This window comes from Myotis davidii, unplaced genomic scaffold, assembly GCF_000327345.1.
Source record: "Myotis davidii unplaced genomic scaffold, ASM32734v1 scaffold735, whole genome shotgun sequence".
Classification (NCBI taxonomy): Eukaryota; Metazoa; Chordata; class Mammalia; order Chiroptera; family Vespertilionidae; genus Myotis; species Myotis davidii.
The window spans coordinates 639,807-662,465 of NW_006286235.1; the positions used below are offsets into that span (position 1 = coordinate 639,807).

Genomic DNA, 22,659 nt, shown 5'->3' on the forward strand with positions numbered 1-22,659 from the left:
ATATTTTTAATCCATATTTATTTACTTTCATATGACTTCCTTTACAACCTTCAATATTTCTTCTGTAGCTGTTTATATTCTTGAAAGTATCTGAAAATGCACTCACTGGACATTTCCCGCTTTCATAATTATCAACAGGGGCTTCAGGAACAAGATTGATGAATGACTTAGTATATAACAACTACTAACATGGCAGATTCTTGAGAGTGCCCCTACAGACGCTGGTAATAAATAGAGTTTCCTGGCATTTAACTGGAAGTGAATCATGTTGGTATATGGACATGTAGAACAACAACTTGAACCCAGTGAGTAAATTAGCCAGCATTCGACCTGACATGTAGGGCACTCAGCAATTGCTATTTGCTTCCCTGTCCCCAGAACAAATGTTTTTCTTTAGGGTTCCCTCCTGATCACAGACAGAGATGCTTCGAGAAGGAACATATTTGAGCCACTCTGGAGGATGGATTCAGATGAATACAAAGAGGAGATCTTACACACTCTCAAGACATTTCCTGAGATTTTCCTATATGCTATGAATATGTTGAGGCTATGGCTTTATGGTTCATCCATTTTTTTAAATCAATAATTAGCCCATGGCATAAAATCTTATTCTATATGTGTCTGTATATTTTCCCTATAACAACAGAGTAGTGTTTTGCATTTTTATGTAATACTTTCAACAATAAAGATTTTAAAAACATAAGTATTTTTTATAAAAGCCTACTTAATGCTTCTTTGGTATGGTTCTTGTATACTATGTGTAGGCAGGTGGTATGTGGGCATGTGGCAAGGACTTTAAAGGTAGATAAGAAGCAAAGTTGAAGTAGAACAAGTCTCAAAATACGTTGCAGGATCAATGTATGAGTGAGGAAATGGGTAAACCCCGCCAGGTTTCAGTGGTGCAAGTGGAATTTATGGGTTTGAGGGGATGGGGAGAGAGATTTCTTACACTTTCTTACTCCATTGATTGCTTTGTTGACTCACTGCCCTGCAGCCGTATGTCAACAGAAGCTCTTGCCAAAGTCTGGGTTTTGAGAAATTCCATAATTCAACTTATCCAAGGGCTGACTCCAACTGTGCTCCCACCAGCAGACACGATTGTGACAGCGAGAAAAGGAACTGCGGATTGCAAATGTTTTGCAAACACGACTTTGGGTGAAAGGCAGAGACTTTAGAAAAATGTATTCAATGCCTAGTACATGCCAGGCACTGTAAAATATCTTATCATTAATCATTAGAATCAACCTTTGAGGTTGTATTATTAAATCCCTTTTAGAGATGAAAGTTGAGATCGGTTAGCCTCAGTGGCATGTCCAACATCACACCACTACCAAATGCCATTGCAAGGATTTATTGTCAGAGGTTTTTGTTCAAATCCTATGGCTTTTCCACTAACATCTATGAGAAGCCACTATATTTCCCTCAAGGTTTGGACAAAGTATTTTTTAAATGTTTTTATTTCTTTTTCTGCAGAAAAAAAAAGTTTTTTTTAATCTTACCTAACAGCACTACTGCCCACGTCGAGGTCTTGTGCAGTGACGGCGCCAATGATGGTGCCAACGGGGGTGTCTTCGTAAACCTCCATGGTGTAGAGCGGCTTGCTGAAGACCGGCGGCTCCTCCACGTCCAGCACGCTGATCTTCACGGTGGCCGTGTCTTTGAAGGGGCCGGCGGAGTGAAACCGGTGGTCAAGGTGCAGGTTGGAGGCTTCCACTTTAAAAGTATACGCCTTCTTTGTTTCAAAATCCAATGGCTGTAGCGAGGACAAACCAAACGTGAGGAGGTGCATTCCCATTAAAGGCTCAGAGATGGTGAACAAGGCTTCAGATCATTTGCAGGCAAATACAAATTGTACTGGTTTCAATAATTCATTGTCCTTGACACTTAATGGGTAAGGGAATGTTTCAAGAAAAGAATCACCCCCCGCCCCTTGTAGAAGATGCTGGGTAACTTGTAAAGATAACCAGTTGCACACATTAATAATGACACATATGTGCACATCCATGCTAAGTAGGGTTTGTTCATTTTATCTAAGCGGTTGAAACAGCGAAAGAGCAACTTTTAAGGGAAGTATTTTCTGCTCTTATACAATGCTGACATCTAGTGGAAGTTAGCAGTAATTATAACACAAAATTGAAACTGGGTAATTAAAGATACTCTTTAGATCCCACTTAAAAACTTGGTATAACAATGCATGTCTCCTTTTCTTGGACTATTTTTCCTATTTTGAAAAAAATATAATTTTATATTAAACACTTTTAAATGTGTAGACCTTTTCACTAAAAAAGGACTGTATCAAGATTTACAAAACTTGCACAGTGTTAATTATGAAAATAGTTTTAGTCTTTTGTTTTCTCAGGATTGAATATATAATTATTAGACACTAGAATTATTAGGCATTTTCAAAATGTTTTTTTTTTTTTACCAATAATTAAGGTTTTGAAATTATATAATCAAATGAAAGAAAACTGTGAAATATATTTGGAAGTCATTTGTCACTGACTCTCTATTTTAACTTTATTACTGCCTATATTCACTTTTTTTCCCTGAATATTAGTTTTATGCTCCCAATAACTGAAAATATTTTATTCCAGACATATGGTGTTGCTGTGGAATTTTATAATGAAAACATTAAGGCCAATGAATCTGACTCCTGACCACCTATGAAAAGTTAAGACAATGTGAAATTACCATTAACTTCAAGATTTACTGGGACCTTTAAAACTTTCACTTTCTAAATTAATTCCTTCTAGCATGACTCCTAGGACTTGCTAGACTTGCTAATTGCTGTGTGGACCCATCTGTTCGTTGCCTCAGTACTCCTGGGGGAAATAAAGGAAGTCTACTTCTCTCTTTCAAGGACAAGATTGTTGTTTTATGTGTTCTCTCTAAGGATGGAAAAGGAAAATCTAAAAATTACCATGAAATCTTCAAAAACTCTCACAATTCCATGAAGATTATTATACCAAACGGCAATTCCTCTTGGACTTGACATTGGTTTTTTGTTCACAGTAATTTTTATTCAGGATCTGTTTATTTTCCCTCTAATTAGTCCCTTTGTTTTATTTTATTCATTCATATTTTATCTGCTTTATATTTAATGCTTTCTTTTACTTTTTAAAATATTTTTAGTTGCTCACCTCATAACTATTTACATATTATATCAATTTTCTTCCATTTCCATCTCTTTCCTGTGAGGGATCTAGATTTATCTTGAAGCCAATAAAAGTAAGGAATGTCATACTCACAAGCCATGGCTGATATTTTAGTTATTGGTTATGTCTTGAAAAAGTAGAGGAGACAATCCTATAATGCTTTTGTTTTGATTGGCCAACACCTTCTTTTGTTAAAGGTAGCAACTTATGAAACTCATATTTGCAAAACAGATTGCAAAACATTATTCAGGAGAAAAACATGAAACTGCCACAAATACAACTGGAAATGTTTAGCCCAGAATGAAGAAGATCAAAGCAAGACAGGGCATATATTTTCACACATTGAAAAGCTATCATGTTAAATCAGGAAGGCTTATTCTATTTATTAGTCTCTTACAGAATTAACTAGAGGCCTGGTGCATGAAGTCATGCACCAGTGGGGTCCCTCGGCCTGGCCTGCTGGGATCAGGCTGAAACTGGCTCTCCGACATTCCCTAAGGGGTCCCAGATTGCGAGAGGGTGCAGGCCAGGCTGAGGGACCCCATTGGTGCACGATAGGGGCCAGAGAGGGACACAGGAGGTTAGCCAGCCAGGGAGGGGCTGCGGGAGGGTTCCAGGGTGTTTCTGGCCCTTCTCACTCAGTCCTGATCAGCTGGACCCCAGCAGCAAGCTAATCTACCGGTTGGAGCGTCTGCCCCCTGGTGGTCAGTGCACATCATAGCGAGCGGTTGAGTGTCCTTAGCATATCATTAGCATATTACACTTTGATTGGTTGAATGGATAACCAGACGACTGGACACTTAGCATATTAGGCTTATCTATGATAACTATTTAAGTTATTAAAATGGTAACTTCAGATTTCAAAAAGTAAGAAATGTTTAACAAAGTAAACCATTCAAATTTAATTAATTTTAAAATATTAATGGCCTATGTGGTGGTCACCTAGCCATCTTGAGGACAGTAAGATACAATGACAATTAAGGTTTGCTCTCTCTTTGTATTCAACAAACTCAGAGAGAAACATGTTATCTTGTTTAAAGAATGAGTTGTTAGAAGAAATACTAAGTTCCATGTCATTTGAAGTTTTTTGGGGAAATCTGATGAGTTAAAAGATATCTGAGACAGATGGATGTATAAGACAGAGTACTAACTAATCCAAAGTAAAGAACATAGAAAAGTATATTTGTTTTTGTTAGCTCTATATGGTCAGTGAATGTTAACCAACATGATTTTTCTGTTATAATGATCCCTAACTTCTAGGGTAAGACTATTTTGACTTTATCACTTTGAGTCCTTTTGCCTAGAAATTTTTTTGAGCTGCCATGGTTTCTACTTCCTTTTTTATGTCCCAGAATTAACTTTTATCCTAGAATGCAGGAGTTATTACCACTTGTTCCTCATTTTGCTCTCTACTTTTTCCTAGAGATTGAAACGCCTCTAACTATCTATATAATTAGGCAACTTTTTCCAGATAAGTCCTCAGTTTTATTTACCAATTTGTTTAAAATTCCACAGCTATCTGATGGATTTGACTCTTCACTTTAATATATTTTTATTGACTTCAGAGAGGGAGGAAAAGGGCAAGAGAGATAGAAACATCACTGATGAGAGAAAATCATTGATTAGCTGCCTCCTGTACATCCCCTACTGGGGGTTGTTGAGTCCACAACCCAGTCATGTGCTCTATCTTGAGTGTGTGTGTGTGGTGGGGTGCATGTGCTCTATCCTAAGTGTGTGTGTGTTGGGGGGGCGGGCAGGAATTGAACTGTTGTGACCTCCAGGTTCATAGGCCGGCACTCATCCACTGAGCCACATAGCCAGGCTTGACTCTTCACTTTAAAGTCCATTTCAAGCCTAGAAATGAAGGGAGAATTCTCATACCTTTCCTACATTTTTAAAGGGAATCAGACATAGCCTATGCCTTTTAAGATCTCTTTACCTATCACAGCAGGCAAACACTTGGTGGTCAGGGAGATACACAGCGAGATGAAAGAAATTTTCTGTACATACATGTTTTTATTTTCATTATTTTACAACTGAACACTGATATCCTGCAATGATCGAAGAACTAAAGAAACCATAGAAGAAATGCTACAGTAATATCCTAGAAGGCCTTCCTTCTTCATGACCCTGACCCTTAGGCAATGCCACTTTATAAAAACTGAGCAGTTCAGAAAGAACAAAGACAAACAACACTGATCTCTCTCTGGGCGACTTTATCCAACCCATATCACTGAGTACCCTCCACTTTTTGTGGAGGGAGACATGGGGTGGTGTCAAGGAATGAAATTCATCTACTTTACAATCAACAAAGACTCTGATATTTGAAATAAAAATAGAACAGCCAGGATTTCATTTGCTAGAAAAATAAAATAAAATTATAAGACAGAACTCTATAGTTATAAAGGTGAGCTAATTTACTCAATGTCAAATACAAGAGAATAACTTCCCGAGCTCTTCCAGAATTCATCAGGTTTCTAGCTGATGTTGAGTGGAAATGCATAGCTAGAGTTATATTTTGAGGAATTGGAAAAACAGGGGCTTAGACAGAATTCCAAGATATTCATAAGACCCCTGTCCCAATGACCTGTACTTTTGTATAATCCCGTGTCCTTGAGTGTGCAAGAGGCCTATGAATTGAATGGGATATCACCCCATATATTTGCTGTTTTATGGAAAAAATAATTATGCAAATATAATTAAGACTCTTACTGGATGTTGTTTATTGTTCTCACTTCTTTCACTCCTCCAGTAGTAGAGCTTGCCCGCATCAGGATTCCTCCACTATGATATCAACGATGCTCACCAACAGTGTGTGAGTTAGATATTTATATTCTCAGAAAAGTCGTAAAAGGGGCAAGACCAAGCCTGGTGGTGATAAAATTTACTTGTACATCCTATTTTTACATTAATTTTTAATCTACAATTGTAACCATAAAAATTGAAAATCAATTAAACTCTGGTAGACTTTTTAATGATTTAATCAAACTAACAGGCCTGATTGTTTCAACAGAAATATATACCTGTTGAATCACAGATAAAAAGTGCAAGTGGGAGTGAATGCTTTATAAACAACTGGTCTTTTTTAAAAAATGTGAACTATTGCTAACTGAAGGAAAATTAAAGTTGTTGTCATTCTCAAGTTTTAGTCTTTCTGTTCTTTAATTATGATCGGGTAGTCAACTGTCTAAAAACTGGTCTATGTACCTTTTTTAATTTGATGATTCCTTCTTGTGTATCCTCATCTGTGACGATGTCAAACAAATTTCCCCCATCTCCTGGGACAATATTGTATTCAATTTCTGCATTTTGTCCAAAGTCAGGATCCACAGCTCTTATTCTTCCAATAGCTGAGCCAATAGGAGAAGATTCAGGAACCTTCAGATGGAAGATGCCTGATGGGACATAGAAATTGTGTTGACAGTAGAGTTAGTAAAGTATGTAATAAGATTCCTAGGCCTGAAAAATATACACTATAGGATTTATTTATAGGAAGTAAATCAAATTTAAAGCATATTTGTAAAAAATGAAAGGCAATAAGCTGTCAAGTTAAGGATTATAATTAGGAGTAATTGATCCTTTCCTAGAATTTTAATTGGGTATTATAAATAGTAGTGTGTGTTAAATTAAAGTTAGTGTGAGGAAATATTTTACATATTAAAAGCATCCGAGGTACCTAATATTAATGTGAAGGTGGTAATATCCATGAAATTAAATTGTAATTAATACAAAAGAATGCAGGGTATATTATATAAATGATAGAAGATATACATATATTTAAATATTTATAGAAAATAAAGGTTATGTTTTCTAGCATAAATAAATATGCAATGTATATAAAATAATATAAATATATAATTAGCTAGACTACTTACTCAGGATAAATCATTAAACTAAAAATGGCATGTAAAACGATTATATATCTAGGTAACTGAATTCCACATTTTAATCTATGATGAAATTAAGTAGAGTATATTATAGACTAATATTCAACTTATGTTTACTAAATCTGTACTGGGTATCCTGCTAGTCACTTTTACAAACTTTTAAAATTAGGATATAAAGTTCTAGCTCCCATATTTTTAGCATAAAAAATAAAATAAAATAAAATGCTTATATTTTTACCACCAGGTGGAGCACTGACATTACAATTAACTTCATACTGAGTCAGAAAACCTAGAAAAATCCCTACCTATATAAAATTTATCAGAATTATAAAAATTATAATGTCCCACAAAAATGAAAAGATGTACATTGTTTAAAAGACTTTTCAAAATTTTGTAAGATATAACATGAAGAAAAATATAGTATAAGCTATTTCACTGACATCTGATCAAAGTAGATATTAATGAATTAAATAGCAGTCTGTTCAAATCAAAATAAGGAAAAGAGAAGCAATCAACAGCTCATGGAGAGTCTGCCAAATAGTTTCTTCTTTTCTTCCCAATTATTTTTATTGGCCTTATAGTTCTTTCACAATCAGTTTCAACATTTGGTCATTTCACTAGACCTGGTAGCCCTTAAAATTTGGCATCTGCCCTTCCCCTCAAAAAAAAAGATACACACCAGTTACTGTTACAATGTTAAAATTAGCCTTATTTTTCCAATGGACATAACCTCAGTGGGGCATGCAATATATTTAGTCTCAAGAGAAAGAAATATTTACCTAAAATATCTTTAGTACCATGTAAAGGACAGAAAGTACATTTTACCATTTTACAGCAGTATAAAATACTTTTTTAACTAACTAATTAATTTAATAGTATGCCAGCCTCCAGAGAATGAATATATGAAGAGCAAATTTAAGAAATAAACAAACAAATAAGTATAAATAAATAAAAATACTCCACGTGGCAATAATAAAGTGTTATTATAAACATTATAAAATAATTTTGGTGTAATAAGTTATATTAATCAAACTGGCCACTTCTCATAGGCTAGACTTATATTTTATTAGGTTTTATTCCCTAAACACTTAATACCGTGGCTGTCCTATAGAGACGCTCAGTGTCTGAGGATTAAAGTAGGGTTTGAACTTGAGGCAAGCAAAGCAAAAAGAAAGAATAAATTATATTTTATGTTGTCTACAAGAAGACTGAAGATCGATATTCAAAAGGAATTTTTCTTAGTTTAAATAACCATGATTACATAATACCTCATGTGACTTTTGCAACCAACTTTCTATCAAGCGTAGGTATTTCCAATAGCCATATCAAACCCTGATCCTATAGAAGCATTCCTGAGATATTAGCAAGTGTGAGGATGCACGAATTTCTGTTTCATGTTCCAAAAAAGTGTTTGACACCATTATTTTAACTTGTACTAAACTTTTCAGGGGCAAATTCCAAATATAAAAGACTAGGCATAAATATGTGGGCTATTTTTTGTTATCCCTTTTTCTTCCTTTTTTTATAATTGATTTCAGAGAGGAGTGGAGAGATAGAGAGGGATAGAAACATCGATGATGAGAGAGAGTCATCGATTGGCTGCCTCCTGCACATCCCACACTGGGGATGGAGCCCACAAACCAGGCATGTGCCCTGACCTAGAATTGAACCGTGATCTTTGGTTTTGTAGGTCTATGCTCAACCACTGAGCCATGCTGGCTGGGCCTTCTTTTCTTAATGTCTACTAAATAGAAATATGGTTTATCAAAAGGGTCTCCACATCCTTTGCCTCTCAGTTTGTGATGGTGATAAAATAACCTGATGAAACACTAAAAACCTTGAATCTATAGTATGAATGGTCATGGTCTAATCTCAAGGTACATTAATACTTGTTCGGGAAAGACTTATATTTTGCTAATAAAACGGAGCAACTGAGTTCTATGTTAAATAATGGATTGTAAATCCTCCTACAGCAGGATATATAATTAGGAGGCTTATGATGGAATAATTATCAAAGACAGAGCTGGCAGGTAGGTAGCTGAGAGAGACAGAGAGTTGTCAAGTCCAATGGTTTCCAGATTTCAAACACAGCCACCAGCAGAACTGGGTAGTGATAGTGATGCCCCCCCACCCCCGGAGAGGGGAAGGGGTGTGTTGTGGTGTTGAATGGAATCTTTATAAAAATAGGGGCATCTAACTTTAAAAAATCATGGATATTTACTCTTTCTGGTGAAGGGGAAGAATTTCAAGTTACATGTTAGGTTTATGAGTTTGCTTTCTATGTGGACATTTAAAAGCAAAACTAAAAGAATCAAAAGTCAAGGGAGATAATCTTGTCTGGTGTCATCACTTAGGAATTATGGTTAGCAAAGGTAAAGAGTTCAGCCAGAATTGAGAGCCTCCAATGTCAGAAGAATTTTAAAAACTCTGAAAGGTAAGCAGAAGAACATTAGATAATACACATTATGCACGAAAGACTGTCCCGCCTTTCCAAGACAATATGCTGAGATATGAACTTGATGTTTTGCAAAAGCACATTTTATAAGGCCAGTAACAATAAATGTGAAGACAACTATTTATTTTGGTATTCTATCACTAGAAGTTCAGCAGTAGGCTTTTGTTGTTGTTTTTTAAGTTGTGAGCATACAAGATGCCTGAAAATTTCATAATGGCATTGGAAAACATGCTAAATTGAAGTGGTAGCATTGTCCAAATAAGTTTTGATTCTATAGTATTCCAATAACATACCCTACCAAAATTAAGATATAAGAGAAGTAAAGCAGTGATTCAACACCTACATCTTTTACATGCATTTGTGTGCATGTGTACGTAAGACACACATATACAGAGCACTGTACTTTCTGTTCTTTACATAACGGAAATACATTTCAGGAAGGTGGAAGACACATTTATTAAGACAAGAATTTCTCAATAAAATATTGTAGTTGATAAAACGTCTACAGAATATGGAACAAGGCAGAGAAACTGTGCATTAGTCATGTCAGATTGTTTAGGTTCTGTCGTTTTATTTCCGATGACTTGACATTTTATCATTTCTAGAAACTCAACAGCAATAAAGCCGGGGTCATTCAGATTAATTCAAAACCGAAGTAATCTTCCCCTGTGCCAAAGTCGGACCACTTATGATGTACTATGTAATTACACTGCCAACATCTTCTGGGCGCCCTACTTTTGACGCATATGAAATATCTTAATGGCACTACCTGTACAACACACATTAAGAAATAAAACAGGTGACAAGAAATTGTTCACAGACTCAATCAAAATGTGTACTTACATATTCATCAAATATACATGCTATGCTTAACAAAATAACCCTGTTCCTATGGAGGAGGAGAAAATTGCATGTAGTAAACTAAGTTGAAATTTAATAAAGAAATTATGTACCTTTTTACAAATTCTATTCCATGTTTATTCCAAAGTAAAGGTATCTGTTACTCAGTTATAGGCTAAGTCAGTATCCTCTCAGTATTCATGCTGTTTTTAAAAAATTACACTTTGATTTTTATGGCTCACTCTGTGTGTGTGTGTGTGTGTGTGTGTGTGCATGTCAAGGGCATGCATTGATACCTAAGGACAATACATATACATTATAGTCCCTCTTTTTTCCCTTGAAGAAATTTTAAAGTTTTGATAAAAGTACCAAAATAGATATATTTACTTAACAAAATATAAATTAATGTTATAATTTACTAAGAGATAAAGATTATAGAATCTAAAATATAATTTAAGTGAATTAATTATATAGTACTGTAAAAACTTTCAGTGATAAGAATAGCATATAAAAAGACGAAATAATCTATTACAAATTATCTTTTGACATACATATTATTTTATGCTTATATAGTAACAACTATTCTAAAATTACTCAAAAGGAATATATGAAAAGTTAATGTTCAACTCCACTTAAAATTATCTATAAGACACGTAACTAATTTGGAGGTAAACAGTATTTTAAAATACTAGAGTCTTGCCTGGCCTACGTGAATAAGTGGTTGAGCTTCTACCTATAAAGCAGGAGGTCACAGTTCAATTCCCAGTCAGTGCATATGCCTGGGTTGCAGGCTTGATCCTCAGTGTGCGGTGTGCAGGAGGCAGCCAGTCAGTGATTCTCTCTCTATAGCTCCCTCTCCTGTCCTCTCTGAAATCAATAAAAATGTATTTAAAAATATTAGAGTTCTAGAAGTATTGTAATGCTTAATTAGAAATTATTTCAAATTATTAAGAATGTTAAACATTATTAAGAATTTGAAAATATATATTGAGACCACCTAAATAAACAATTATTTGAAATACAACATTTTTATTAAACTTTAGAAAATAAATGCATATTACCACAAACTGTTGATTCAGTGATTGAATTCGGGCATTAGCTGTTTCTGATAGTGATCCTCCATGTTTGCAAGTGTGTGTCTGAGATTTACAATCTAATTACATAGAAAAAAAATTGCTTTGTTGATATTTTTGGTTTAATTACTAAAGCAAATATAACATCACATGAAATGATTTCACCTTATCCTAAAAAAATTAACCAAGAAATAAAAGCAAAAATGTATCTTTATGAGTAAAAAGAAACTGTATAAATGGTATACCTGTTATAATCTCTTATTAGTTATTTGTCTTTAAGCAAAATATTTAATCTTTCTTTTCCTAATCTGTAAAATTGGGAAAATAGTAACAAGTAAAATTTTATTATCATTTTTATTATTATACCTACCTAACTTGTAGATTTGTGTTTAAAAAGTAGCATGCAATAAAACTCAGTAATACCTAATATTGCTAGTCATTTTTTCAATAGTATTTTTGTAGATATCTATCTATATATATATAAAAGCCTAAGTGACTAGAATAACTGGAACAACCAGAACGACCGATTGCTAAGACATGCACTGACCACAAGGGGGCAGACGCTCAACACAGGATCTGCCCCCTGGTGGTCAGTGTGCTCCCACAGCCAACCTCCCCCATCTGGCCAACTTCCCATGGTCTTTCCCGCCCTGGGCCAGCAGGCCCCGATAGCCCGATTGGGGCCTACTGGCCAACCTCATGTGGTTCCTCCCCCCCCGGCCAGCCAACCCCCTACAGTCCCTCAGTATGCCCCCATCGGCAGACCCTGATCTCCTGATTGGGCTGGTCCTTGGACTGGGATGGGGAACCAGGGGTGGGTGGCGGCAGATGCGGCTTCTTTTCCAGGGGAGGTGATGGCCAGCTTCCTCTTCGGGGCCAGAGGCCAACCTCCCATTCCCTGTCTGTCCACCTGGCCAGCAAGCCCTGATCGGCTTGCTGCCCGCCCACTGCAGTGGTGGTGAGGGAAGGAAGAGGGGGGAGGCAGGGCCTCTGATCACAGGCCAGACCTAGGGACCCTCCCCATGCACGAATTTTATGCACTGGGCATCTAGTCTTATAATATTTTCCTATAGGAATGATAATAATCAATAGGAAACTGTCTATAGAGGAATGGAGATGAAGGAAAGGGAGGTGTTAAAAAGTTCTGAACAGTCATGCTAATTTTAACTGAAACACTTTCCCATATGTTGAAAATTGAAGGTTTCAAGAATAAAAATATATTGTTGGTTGAAGAACATATTATACCCTCTATTTCCTTGAAAGCCTGAAGCTTTGTGTGTTTTCAATAAGCCTGAATTAAAGTAATAGAAAAATAATCCACAGGGAAGAAGGAGTCTGATTTTTAGGAAGTTGGATTCAAGCTGTATTTTAGTCAAGCATACTAACCATACAGTGAACGGAATGACTCAGTAATGGCAGAGAACTCCACTCCAGCTCATAGAGTGAATCTGAGATGAACAGATCTGTGGAAGTGTCAAGTATTTGCATCAAGAGTTTTACTGTATTGGCTAAATCACTTCACCTTTATAAAGGTTATAATTGCCCAGACTAGATTTTAATTAAACATGTACATGAATATGAATTACCATGTGCACAATCTCCAGCATATTAATGGATTAAGTTCTATAAATTCTATTGAATGATAGCAATATTTCTTTTCTCAGAGTAATGAGAAATTTTATTCTTTATTAAATTCTGAGATGCTAAACACAACACAAAAATTTAGGGATAGATATTGCCTTGATCTTTTTAGATTCTTTGGATAGTAGATTAATTGCTAAATGTTCCAATAATTCAGATGACTCATATTTGATTCAACTACAATTTTTAATAGCCTCCTCCATGGAATGATAAAGAAAACTCAAACAAACAAACAAAAAAGATTGTGTTTGCTCTGATGGCATTTCTAGTCTAGTAGGAGAGTGTAATGTGATCTATAATAACACACATATATATGTTATTATATATACATTATATATATGTTATTATATATATTATATATATATACATACATATATATATATGTATATATATGTTATTATAGGTCTTCCTCAGTCCCTGGTTTTTGGTACAGAGTTCCTAAAACCCTATGAGAGCTAGAAAGGTTTCTTTAGTTATGTTAATAAGGTGACTTTTATATCATACATAAGGATGAGGACTAGTTGCAAAGAGACCCAACCCTGTGATTAAAAGGAAGGGGTTCAGTCCAGCATTGCTCCTTGGTTGAGCATAGATCTATGAGTCAAAACCTGCAACCTGGGAATGCGCCCTGACCTGGAATTGAACTGTGATCTCATGGTTCATAGGTCAACACTCAACCACTGAGCCATGCCGGCTAGACCGAGGAATCAATTTTGATCACTAACCTCAAATGTACCTTAAAAATTGGCTACAGTTTGGCAAGAGTGGCTCAGTGGTTGAGCACCTACCTATGAACCAAGCGCTCACAATTTGATTCCTGGGTTGTGGCTCCATCCCCAGTGGGGGTCGTACAGGAGGCAGCCAATCTCTCATTATTGATGTTTCTATCTTTCTCCCTCTCCCTTCCTCTCTGAAATAATATGTATATATATTTTTTTTAAAAAAAAGATTAACTGAAAAATATGCAAACTAGTAAAGGTAACCATTTCATCATGACTCTTAAATTGAACAACTCTCCCTAGACCTCTGTTTTACAATTGTTACTATTTCATTTATCTTTTTTTGTTGTATATTTCACAGGAAAATATAATCATAGCACATAGAAGATAGCTCAGCTTTCTGAACCTTCAAACCATCTCACATGTGTTACTGTCAGTTTAAAAAAGCACAATATGCAAATGTAATAACAATGTGCTTGTCTTTGTCTCCGATTGTTCTTTAAATTTTCTTCAGTGAGAGTAAGCTTTGTCTTTTCTGCCCATTGTTAAATAATAGACAGTCTGATGTTCAATTTAATTTCCCAAAATCTAGGTTTGGGCATCAGAATTGTTCAGTCTATCATAGTAATCAGTATTTCAATTCTCATACAAAAGTAAGACATCTCCTGTCTGCTACCAATCTCCAAGCCACACTGGGCCAATGGCAGATGGAATTTGGGGTATGAGTTGGTTGGCAGGCTTTCCTCTGTCTCATCCTTTGCTTGCCTGGGTGATGTTGCCTCACCAGAGGAGGCAGCAAAGCTAGGGAACTGGGCTGTTCTACTTTAGTGGATAGTTTTTGTCTCTCCGGGACTGGCTCTTCCTGGTGGCACTTTTGAGGGGGCTCTCTCGGAAGCTATTCCTACGACAGACCCTGACAAAGGCATTCCCTCTACTTTGATATAAGGTTCTCCTTAAGCTCCGCATCTCCTTGCCATCCATTCCACACACAGCATCTCACTGAGGAAAATCTCTCCGGCAGGTCTTAAAATGACTCTGGGCTGGTTCTCCTTTCTGCTTACACATTTCTAACTCCTTCTTTTCTTGGCTGTCATTACTTTCCCAAAAGGAACCCTGTTCTTCTGTCTTTCTCTTTCTCAAAACACTTTAGCAAGTTTAAGCATGAGGCAGGTATCAGTCCATGCATTTTACCCAGGTTTTGCACTTTATTATTGGTCCATGTTGAAGGGAAGGCTTCCTTCTCCAGACCTGAGGGGCGAGAGAAGGGCAGCCCTAATCCTTACTTTTATCAGATAAGGGTTCCGCATGGCTTCTCCAAAGAAATCTTTCACACAAATTTTCCCTCCATCCCACACCCCACAAAAAGTGTGTTAAAAGGATACAAATAGGGTTGTTGTGATAAATTTTTTCCAAGAGTCTAAAGGGCATCCTGACATTTCAATTGAAAATTCGGTTTTGTTCTGGGGCCACACTTGGCTATGTGGTTCCCATTTTATCTTGGCTTCCAGCGGAAACGTCAACATTAATCTATGGTTATATCTGTATACCTTCCTCCTCCTTTTCTCCAATTTCAATTGAGATGACCTTTTAGTCTGTTTCCTCTTATTAAACTCCAGCAATTTGTAAGTATCGTACCATTCACTACAGAGTCTATCTTCTCTGCATTCGTTACTTTCAAATGAGATACTTCCAAATAGCTGCAAGCTACTCATATTTGCTCACATTACAAAACGTTCCCCTTGTCCCTACATCTGATCCTAGCCAGCCTCCTGATTTGCTTTTGCTTTTCCAGCAGAACTTCTCAAAGATAGTCCTTGTTACCCATTCCTGCCAGATAATCACTCCACAAAGCAGCTTTCATCTAATATTTGAACCAGCCACTCTATTAAAAACAGTTTCCCCTGAGATCTCCATGACAACCTTGTCCATCAATCCAGTGACAACTTTGTTAGTTGAATTCATTATAAGCAGCACTGGATACTCGTGTGCATTCCATCTTTCCTGAAACACATTACTCCTTAAAATCCGTGACACTCTATCTTTCTGTTTTTTCTCCAAACACATCTTTCTTCTTTTTAGCTTCCTTTGTTGGTGTTCGCAAGGAGAATCTGGATAAGTAATTCTAAAATTTGGCTGCATATTGGAATGGTGCAGGAAGTTTTTTAAAAAAAGAAATAAAAAGACTGCCCAAGGGATTCTAATTTAATTGTTCCGAGTTTAGTCCTGAACAGCAGGATAGACTAAACTGCCTGCTGTTCTGCTTTGCAATCATGATCAGGAACCGTTATCTCAGGCTGTTTTATCCAAGCTTTTATTCTCCCCAAGAATTTCATCAGTCCCGTGACTTCATTTTTTATATTCACGCTAAGACTTCCTTACCTTTAAATTCTGGCCTGTATACATATTTGAGTTTTATACATGACAAAGCATCATCTGATTCCAGTACTTCACCTGGATATCTATCTCCAAGGCATTTCTGCCTGAACGTATTCAAAACTAAGCTCATGGACCTGCTATGCCTCCATAAGAAGACCCTTTTGAATATCCACTGTCGCAGCAAGTAACATTACAATCTCTCTATCCCCAAAACTAGAATCCTCTTTTTCATAGCACGTTCATTAAAATTGCTGATTGTTTTACCTCTTAAAAATAACTCAAATCTATCCACACACTGCCATTTCAACCATCGGTGCCACAATCATAGAAAGATTAAATAACTCATAGTTCTTGTCGGTATCACTGCAATTGTCTGCTGACTCTCGTCCTGATGTCTGTTCTTCCCACCCTCCCCTCACCGGGAGTCTCTCCTGCATGGCAAGGGTAAAGGGGTCATGCCTATCACTCTTAGTAGAAACTTCATTCCTTCTACCATGAAGACGACTGGTGGGAGAAAATGCATACACTTTTAGAAAATCAACATGAAAGAAAGAATTTTTAAAATAGATAGTACTGCCCTAGCCGGTTTGGCTCGATGGGTAGAGCATCGGCCTGGAAACTGAAGGTCCCAGGTTCGATTCCGGTCAAGGGCACATGCCTGGGTTGTGGGCTCGATCCCCAGTGGGGGGTGTGCAGGAGACAGCCAATCAGTGATTCGCTTTCATTATTGATGTTTCTAACTCTCCCTCTTCCTTCCTCTCTAAAATCAATAAAAATATATTTTAAAAAATAAAATAGACAGTACTTTTTAAGTACAGTAGAATAGGAACAATAAGAATAGCAATTATTTGTATAGTGCTTTCTATTTTCCAGGAACTTTTCTGAACACTTTCTCTTAAAAACTAAGTTCATCCTCATATGAGGACTGTGAGGTAGATACTATTATTCTCAGTTGGTGATATCCTAGTAAATGTTTAATCATAAGGTCAGAGAGGCAGGGAGGACAGTTGTAAGCCCTTCATTTTAGTATTTATGCCAGTGGGGCATCACTGAACACAGAGTTGGGAGATGTACACAACTGGATCTAAGGTCCTGGCAGAGCCAGCTCCAGCACATCACTCTGCCCTTCTACAAATGAAGAAACTGGGGAGCGTACAACTGGGCACTCCCAGGCGGTGAGGTGAACCAATCGAGTGACATTTCTGAGCTAACCTGCAATCTCTCATTTGGTCTTCCCATTTCATTTTACTTGGTTTTATTGCCTGAGTGTTAGTCAAATAGAGACAACATTGGGTTCACATAGAAGGTTGTGTGTGTGTGTGTGTGTGTGTGTGTGTGTGCGTGCGTGTGTGTGTGTGTGAGCGCGCGCGCACACATGTGTGTGTTTTAATGCAAGACATTCAATTTTTTTTCTTAAATCACCTATACTGATGAATGCAAATTGCAATTAAGGGTGGATTGAGTGGGTAGGATTTACTTGGTAAAAGTTTCATTTTTCAGTGCTTCTTGAGCAAAATCAATGAAGATATAGAGAAAAGAGAATTAGGAGATCTAAGAGTGTTCTGGGAAAGAAATATAACTCTAAAGATAAAATGACTTCTGTTTCTGCATCCACATTTATTATACCTCTTCTGTCTTTCCAATTCTCCCATCCTTATTACCTAGCTCCTAGCTTTCAAGTACATTTTTTTTATGTTTAATACTATAGTTCTACAAATGTGTAAATTCAATAAATACATATCTATATTTCCTTGCAAAATGAATTTCTTTATAATATTTTTCAAGAAATTGCATTGGAAATCCCAACCAAACCAATTACAGATGAGCAATGAAAAACAACCTACTTATATTACTTAATGAATGCCAGAATGAAAAGTGTTTCTGATTCTCAAAAATATCTATTTTTAATAAATGTGATTTATATACTAACCACTCTCCCCATTACATAATAGTAAACATGATGAAGAGTTGGCAAGAGTTCACAACATTTCAAATGCATCAATAGCTTTCCATTGTTCATCATTTTTCTGGCGTACATTTAATATTTCCTTAAAAGCTCCATTAAATATGTAAACTCTTCTTTTGTCCTTGTAGATATAATTTCTGATCTATCTAACAGAACCCAGTAAATGGGTACTTCTCTAGGAGGTGTGAGTGATATTGCCCAATAATTTCACACACACACACACACACACACACACACGTGCCCCCTAAAGCTTTATCTCAAATTATCAGTACATTTAGCATCTTATAAACTAAGCTCCTGAAAAAATATTTGGAATTGAAATACACAAGGTGATATTTATTCACCCAAAGAATTTATTTCTCACAAATATTTCCCCATTGATTTTAGAGAGTGAAAGAGAGAGGGGAAGGGAACGTGGAGGAGGGAGAAAAGAGAGAGAGGGGGGAGAGAGAGAGAGACAGAAAGAGAGAGAGAGAGAGAGAGAGAGAGAGAGAGAGAGAAACCCCAATGTGACTGTGACAGAGATACAACAATTGTTTGCCTCCCAAATGCACCCCAACCAGGGTGGGGATTGGATCTGCAACTCAGGTACATGCCCTTGACCAGGAATTGAACCTGTGACTAAGGTCTAGGGAGGCGCAACCTCTAACCGATTAGAAGCACAGGCCAGGGGCTCACAAATATTTTTTGAAATATGATCTGGAAAAATTAAATTTGGTGGTAGAGTTTTCTCTCATAATATTTTGGTTTCTGTTAGCCAAACTAAATTTTTAACTGCACCTAATTAATTGATCTGCAAATTTTATTTCTAAATATCCATCACATATTCATATATTGTGTATGTACACAATGGTTTACATTTTCTGTAATGGCAGGTCTTTTATTACTTGAAAGCTCCCTATCTCTTCCAATTTTATTGCTTATGCCTAAAATGATACATTTGCCTACTACTCCTCATCTCCTTTGCATAAATTATATTCCCCGTTCTTTCAATGATAGCTCACAGTTAATTTTTGTTAGATTATTTTATTGTTTTTCATTGCCATTTTTTCACAATTCTTTAATAATACATCTTGTTTTTGCAAAGGTCTAAAATACTTTGGTACACATTTGTTCTCACACTGTCTAATTCTTACAGGTTTCAGAAATCAGTGTTGGTACTATTTCCTTTAAAATCCTCTCAAATCTACTCTGTAGTTATTTGGGTGTCCATCTTATACATTCATATATCATTCTGTATGTAAGGTTATCACTTATTTTACTTTAGGTAGTATAATTTCCCACCAACTTAACCATCTCCTCATTATACATACAGCTTCTGGAGGAAAGGGATTAAACTTTTTTATCCCCTTAATGCAATACAAAATATTGATATAGACTTTTTTACATTTACACTTCAATAAAACTAGCAATCAATGCAACATTATTCACTGAATGATGTAATTTATTTTCTCTAGTATTTGTTAATGTGATATATTTCTTATGAACAAAATCTTTTATTTCTATGGTTTTTGGGGGGTTTTGTTATAATCTGTTGAACTCTTCTAAAGAAATGTTTTAGAAGTCCAATTTCTTTTCCTATATGAACACACTAAGACCAGTGATAAGGCAAATATGAAATACAGAAATTTAAAACATTTGAAACAAATGGTGACTTTATGATGCCTTCACCTCTATGATAAAGAATTACCCACCCATCTGAAGTCTATGTACAGGGTGGGGAAAAGTAGATTTGTAGTTGTGAGTGTGCAAAGCACAGAGTTTATTCTTGTATTATTATCAATTATGGTATTATTTTCCATATGAATAACTGTAGGCCTAGTTTTGCCCCACCCTGCATTAAAGTTTTTACGTGGTTAGATTTTATGTTCTCCTTATATCTTTGCTCATTCTCTTTCCTGGATTTCTTTGTATCTAAAATTTAAAGAGAGTGGTGTCTTCTATAATCTGCCTAATTTTATCCATGCCTCAGACTGCACTTATCACTTCTATGTTTATGTCTGTCAGAATTTTTTTTTTTATTCAGACTTCTCTTTGAGGATCCCTCTATTTTCAACCATCTCCTGCTCATCTCTACTCAAATGTCATCATAGCAGCTGAGAAACCACCTTTCTCCTCACATTTTTCTCTTCACAGGCTCTTTATCTTACATATCTCTGAATCCCCTATATGACCACGTCCTTTCCATTCTGCCACTGAAACATTACTCAATTCTGCCTCTGCGTATCTCCTCAAAACAACTGCCCTGGGTGTGTGTAACATCAACACTCTACTTCAGCCTGTACCAAGTTATCAACGTTACTTTCCGAAGATACCGATATAAAATATTGCCCCTGTACTCAAAACCACACAGAGATACATAAATACATGTTTCTCTTTCAGAGTTGTGGCAATCTATTACCAATATCGTTTTTTATTGTGAAATTCTTACTGTATATTTATTTTCAACTTATATGTTATTCAAAAATATTTTCTCAACTACTGGCCCGGTGCATGAAATTTGTGCACTTGGGGGTGGGTGTATCTCAGCCAGGCTTGCACCATCTCACAGTCTGGGAGGTTTCGATGGATGTCCTACTGATACCTCATGGAGAGCGAGCCTAAGGCAGCAGTTGGACATCCTTAACGCCGCAGCAAAGGTGGGAGAGGCTCCCTCCACTGCTGCTGTGCTTGCCAGCCTTGAGCCCAGCTCAGGGCTTCTGGCTGAGCAGCACTCCCCCTACAGGAGAGCACTGACCACCAGGGAGCAGCTCTGTATTGAGCATCTGCCTCCTGGTGGTCAGTGCACGTCATAGCAACTGGTTATTCTGCTGTTCAGTTGATTTGCATATTAGCCTTTTACTATATAGGATGATCCCAGTAGGATCTAATTACCATATCCTATTTATGGCAATAATTATTTTGATCATATTTCTATTTTAGAGTATTATTGCATTTATAATATAGGTATTACATGTATGTAGATATTTGTCTTATAGTTTGCCTTGTATATATAATATATAAAAGATGAAGGAATTTTTAATGGACTATAATATAATTTTCATAGACTGGAAAGGTAATAAAAATAAATAAGCTTTTAAAGGATAATAGGGAAATTATATTAACAATCAGTATATACTTTTTAATCTGAGTAAAATTGCTTCATTTCACTTCAGTCATTTTTATATTCGTTATAAAATTAATATATAGCAGAAAAAGACTAAGTGGGAAAAGTGTGGATATTTTGCTTTATGTGAATTAAGCACATCACTTAATTGATTTTATTTCATAATGCAGAATTTAGATCAGCTTGTTAGATAGTCATTTAAAATTCAAATAATGGAAACTGTCAACATGCTTACTTTAACAGATGGAGACCTGCTACAGATATCTTTTACTAGAGTAGATGGCAGCTTCATAACTCGATGGAAAAGATCTTCCAAAGAAAGTATTTTGCCTTCACATGACTGACCTGAGCTCCTTTAACATGCCAGGTATTATTTATATTGATGAAACGGTATTACTGCCTTTTTTATGGACAGTTTCTGGGATATGTGCAGGATTTTTTTTGGCTAAACACTGCCCTCAAAAATTGCCTTCTAAGAAGGAGAGTGATCAAATGTTAGAGTTCAGAAGTTCCTGCATAAAATTAGGTCTTGGTTTTTCTCACCTAGTTGCCATGTGATCTTGGGAAAGTTACTTAAGATTTTTTAATCATATAGCCTTACTGTTTTATTTCTAAAATTGAGCTAATGCTATACTATTATAATAACAATTAAATGGAACATATATGCAAGTCACTTTGCATAGTGCATGACACATAGTAATGTATGAGTCGATATCATTGTCACCTTGAGCATATCAAATGTGTAGGAAGTTCTGATATCTCACAAACCATCTATTTTATAACAATAAAATAGCAAATGATTTATATTTGAATGATACAAATATATGTGTTTTTTATTTTCATCTCTAACAGATTTATAGAAAAATGAATGTAATGGGTGTTTACAATGTCACATATGTAAATGTACACACAAAAATCCCAAAATATGATTAGTAAATTTTAAGAAATTATCTTGTGCCTTTTAAGCAATGAGAAATGTAACTCATGACGTTCCTCTAAAGGAAGATATTTTTTTCAGCGTAATTGCTTAACAGGCATGAACAAATTTAGCTAGTTATTATTTATGGACAGAATATATGTTCCCTTGACTTTTACATTCAAAAGGCCATTATTTCAGTTTGTAATTTTATGTCATATATGCAGTTTAATTGCTCCCCGTGAGAAATATTCCTGCAAAAAGAACATTGGCTTCTAAAGAGATGGCTTTCTGTTTATAAATGGATTCTGTCTTTTCCCCTGAAGGATGTAATTCAAAATGACAGCACAGTAAAAAGGGCTTGACACAAAGGCATGTAACATTTCAAGGGGATTAATTTTTTATTCATGCAAAATGTGAATGCTCCTTTTCTTCTCATGATTTAAAAATATCTCTCACCTGTTAAAGTTCAGACTATAGTTCAAATATGCATGTAGCACAAGCAGAAAATAATTGATCACAGTG

The 22,659-nt window shown here is 36.0% G+C and overlaps 1 protein-coding gene across 1 annotated transcript in view; it reads right to left on the reverse strand.

Annotated features, from left to right (window-relative positions):
* Window positions 1-22,659, reverse strand: part of CDH12 (cadherin 12) — a 171,151-nt gene that overhangs the window by 25,045 nt on the left and 123,447 nt on the right. The window contains exons 5-6 of the mRNA XM_015559829.1: window positions 6,363-6,550; window positions 1,500-1,753 (exon numbers count right to left, since the gene is read on the reverse strand). Of these exons, the coding sequence (XP_015415315.1) occupies window positions 1,500-1,753; window positions 6,363-6,550 (442 nt within the window). The remainder of the gene's footprint in view (window positions 1-1,499; window positions 1,754-6,362; window positions 6,551-22,659) is intronic.